Raw genomic sequence first — 4132 nt, 5'->3', positions numbered from 1 at the left:
AACCCCAATTTCTTTCCTTTTCAAAAATGCAACCTATTTTTTAATCTATTCAAATTAAGTATCTGCATTCACAGTTATTTATTAATTCAACTTTATTAAATTTCCAAGACGGACGTGAACCATTTTCTTAACCAAAATTTATAATACCAATTTTTCTATTAAAATATTAATTCATAATTAAAATCCGAATATTTAATTACTTTATTTTAATATTTATTTAATTTTGCAAATTTTTTTATCAACTTTATTTATTTACTCAACCTTTTCCATCAAAACCCTAATTTCATAAATTTCATAAATCAGTTTTCAGATTTTCTTAACCAAAGTTTTTATTTTTTTTCTTTGTAATTTTCAGAATTTGTAGAATTTTTTTCAGTAATTTCAAAGTTTTTTCTGTTCTCTACAATGGTGCAGATTTGAGCTACGATTTTCTCGGAGACCAAGGTCAACTGTTTCAATTCCATTTCTAGGTCTTCAATTTTCATCATTTCTTACAAAAATTGCTGTTTTTGAAGCTTTATCTGTGATTGTGAAATTTCTGCATCAAAATCTGTTTTTTGAAGTTAATTTTGAATTTTTCTGAGCTTGTTAGTGTGATTGGTGTGTGAAAACGTTTGAATCTTGAATGGTTAGGGTTTAAACCGAATTTAGAAGTGTTGGGTTTCTTAGTTTTTCTATGATTTGCATGAAAATGGAGGAAAGAGAGAATTTTGGTGCTGTGAATGCAGTGGCGGGTAATCAAGTTCCAGTGAGCTTCCATGGAGCTCCAAGGATTGAAAACAATTTGGATTTTTCCATGGTGACGGTGCCGGTGTCGATGCCGGTGACCGCGGTGAAGAAGAAGAGGGGGAGGCCAAGGAAGTATGGGCCAGATGGGAAGCCTGCTCCTGGGGCTGTGACCGCGCTTTCGCCGATGCCGATTTCTTCGTCGATTCCGTTGACGGGAGAGTTCTCTGCTTGGAAAAGGGGTGGAGGGAAGCCTGTCGAATCTATCAAGAAATCAGCTTTTAAGTTTGATTTTGAAAGTCCACCTGGACAAGGTAGTTTATTTATAGCTTTTTGATCTTTTCAATTTCAAGGTTGAAATATTTTGAAGCTTTTAATTTTAGTAAGTCTTTGTGTTTGTTTGACTGTTATTTATGTTTTTAAGATTTTGTTTTTACTGTTATATTTGCAGCTTTTAAGAAATGATGAATCTACTAGTCTAATGGTTCTTGTCATTTTCCTTTTAAATAGATGAATAACATAATTGAAAATGCTTTTAATTTTAATTTTTGCTTTGAATTTTAATTGATATGGATGTAGTTATTTTCTCTGATATGTGTTTTGAATATGCAATTTTGTATTTTTGCTAGTGAATTGTGATAGAGTTTACATTTGGGGGGTGGGAAGTTGAGTGGACCCATAACTGAGATTCCTTTTCAGATTGAGTACAAATTCTGAGGTGGATGTGGATATTTTTGTGGTTGAAAGTGAGTTTTTGGTTATGTTTATGTTTAGGGTAGCATATGATGCTTCTTATTTTCCTTTATGAGAAGAAGTAAAGGATTGCATCGGAGTAAATGAAGGGACCAGCTAGAATAGAACTGGTCTAAGTCCTAATCTAGTAATTAATTTTAAGAGCTTAGTTTACTAATTGCCTTGTTGGCTGATTTGAATAATGTTGTAATATAGGAACTTATCTATTGTTATGGATACTATGTGGCCTCGTAGAACGGTAGTATCAAACAATATTGCAGTCAAATGCATTGAAATGTAATATAGGAGCTTTGAGTAAATACCAAAAAAGTCATAAAACAAACAAGTTTACGCATCCAAAGGTTTAATGTATCTAAAAAATTGATGTTTATATCCTTGTATTAGAAGAAAACCCTAAAATATATTCTGTAAAAAAATATAAAAACATAAAAATATACTTAATATTAAGTTTTTCATTTTGAACATTTATTAACTAGTGGTACCACTGCCATTTTGACCTGTAAAGCGAGCGTAGCAGCAACCAAGAAAATCACTCCTCTGCAGAACAGGCTTCCAATAGAAGCCGGTAGCTTCTATGTTGTTTTATTTCTAGCATTTTAAACAACAAAATAAAGAAAAATGGCAAAAATCATTAGTACTTAATACTTCATTTTCTTTCCTATTTCTGTTTGTTTGGTTTCCCTTTTCTTTATCTTCCAATATCCAAGTAGGCCCCATTGTGCAGGATAAATTTCACATAATAACCAGGATGATCTGAATTATGAATGAACTGGTTGTTGTTCTTATGTTTCTAAATTATAAAGGAAGATCCACTCTGGACTTCCATTATTACATTTCTTGTTTTTCTCCATCAATTAATCCTCCTTTATGTATTTTACGTAGGTGTAAGTGTAGGTGCAAGTGCAGGTGCAGGTGCAGGTGAGGGAATTGCTAAGGCAGTAGGTGCCAATTTCATGGCTTATATACTTACAGTGAATTCTGGCGAGGTAATCTATTCACTTCCCTTTTAGTGCCTATATCCCGAAGTTAAGTTATGATGTTACTATAAGTCTACACCAATCAAATCATGTATGTATGAATGCCTGATGCAAATAATGTTGTTCTTTTCCTATGTTGATATTCTATATACATTTTTCAGTACCTTGTGTATGCTTATTGTTCATCTATTTTACACGTGTTTCTGTACCGTGTGTCTTAGGATGTCACCATGAAAATTATGTCCTCCCAACAAGGATCACGTGCTATATGCATTCTCTCTGCAACTGGCACAATTTCAAATGTTACACTCCGTCAATCGACTTCTTCAGGGGGTACTTTAACATATGAGGTGAGTTCAATATGCATTAATTTGTTTCTCTATCAGATTGGAAAATATGTACCATAATGTCCTCGGTTTAAATACAGCCCTCGCCCTCTTGTATTCTGTGTATTTATTCTAGATATCATATATCAATTTTACATTAATTCCCCTTAAAGGGAAGGCTCATCTATTAGATTCTTTCTCATACCGTGTGCTTTTACAGGGACGGTTTGAGATTCTTTCCTTGTCTGGTTCCTTTATGCCAACTGAGAATGGAATTACAAGAAGCAGATCTGGTGGAATGAGCGTCTCTTTGGCAGGTCCGGATGGTCGAGTATTAGGCGGTGGGCTCGCTGGTTTGCTTATAGCTTCTGGTCCTGTCCAGGTAATCCTCAAAAGTATATTCGATAAACGGAAAGTGTTGTAATCTCTTTCCAACACTCACTATCTTGTGCATGCATCAGGTTGTTGTGGGAAGTTTTCTTCCTAACCACCATCTAGACGATAAAAGCAAGAAGCAGCGGGTGGAGCATAATATATCAACCATTAAACATAATCATCCTCCTCCACATGTTAATCATCATCATCATCATCACACGTCTAACGAAGTAAGTTTTGGTGGTGTGAAACCTATTATGACACCTGCTGCATTTCAAGAAGAGAAAATTGTTTCTTTCAACAACAACAACAACAATGTTCAAGACTCTAGGAACAATTCATCTGCTGATGACAAAGATCCTTTACCTGAAAAGGATTCTAATCATAGCCAATCAAATGCTTGAGTTGACTCAACCTCATACTACACTGATGCTCTCAAAATTAACTTGTCAAGACAGAATTATGGTTGTCATCATGTGTCAAAAGTTGCAATGTTTAGTGGTAGGTGTTAGTTTTCCACGTTGTTGTTGTTTTGTTCCCCTTATGTATCTTTAGAAATGTTTTGTTTACTCATTATGGTATCAATTAGATATAGGTTACTTCTTGTGCTATAATATGGATGCTAAATTAAGTGTGAGTGGATGTGATGTAAACTGTTATTTTGTTGTGAAAGAAGAATTTGCATATCTGCAGCTTCTTAGGCTTTTACCTTCTCTTGTTGATAAAAGGTCACTCTTCCTTTTTATAATTCATATACTAGTATAGTTTTCTAGTCAATCAATTAATTGATGATTATAACTGTTTTTGAAACTTTTTGAAACTAGAGCTATTGCCATCATCTTTTTAATATACATACATTAGTTGCTTAAATTAGTATGTTTGTTTCTTGAATAAATTGAGATGGGTTTTCTTCTGTTGAGGGACTAGAATTGTTCAATGAACAATGAAATAAAATTTTGGCATGGTGAAGTAAGT

General features: G+C 33.7%; 1 protein-coding gene across 1 annotated transcript; it reads left to right on the top strand.

The window, feature by feature from the left end:
- The first annotated feature begins 260 nt into the window (after positions 1-260).
- Positions 261-3865, top strand: LOC131644265 (AT-hook motif nuclear-localized protein 6-like). The gene is made up of 5 exons (XM_058914720.1): positions 261-1040; positions 2362-2465; positions 2678-2806; positions 3003-3164; positions 3244-3865. The coding sequence occupies exons 1-5, from the start codon at positions 677-679 to the stop codon at positions 3559-3561; spliced, it is 1077 nt and encodes a 358-aa protein (XP_058770703.1). The 5' UTR covers positions 261-676; the 3' UTR covers positions 3562-3865.
- Positions 3866-4132: the final 267 nt, after the last annotated feature.

Source organism: Vicia villosa, linkage group LG1 (assembly GCF_029867415.1).
Source record: "Vicia villosa cultivar HV-30 ecotype Madison, WI linkage group LG1, Vvil1.0, whole genome shotgun sequence".
Taxonomy (NCBI): domain Eukaryota; kingdom Viridiplantae; phylum Streptophyta; class Magnoliopsida; order Fabales; family Fabaceae; genus Vicia; species Vicia villosa.
Note: the sequence above shows the minus strand (reverse complement) of the source record. Positions and strands in the feature narration are given on the sequence as shown.

What these genes read in the sequence shown, in the direction of transcription:
- LOC131644265 (XM_058914720.1), top strand. Translation starts at nt 677, where the DNA reads ATGATTTGCATGAAAATGGAGGAAAGAGAGAATTTTGGTGCTGTGAAT. An exon ending in GGGGTACTTTAACATATGAG is followed by an intron (nt 2,807 to 3,002) that starts GTGAGTTCAATA and finishes GTGCTTTTACAG; the next exon opens with GGACGGTTTGAGATTCTTTC. An exon ending in TAGCTTCTGGTCCTGTCCAG is followed by an intron (nt 3,165 to 3,243) that starts GTAATCCTCAAA and finishes TGCATGCATCAG; the next exon opens with GTTGTTGTGGGAAGTTTTCT.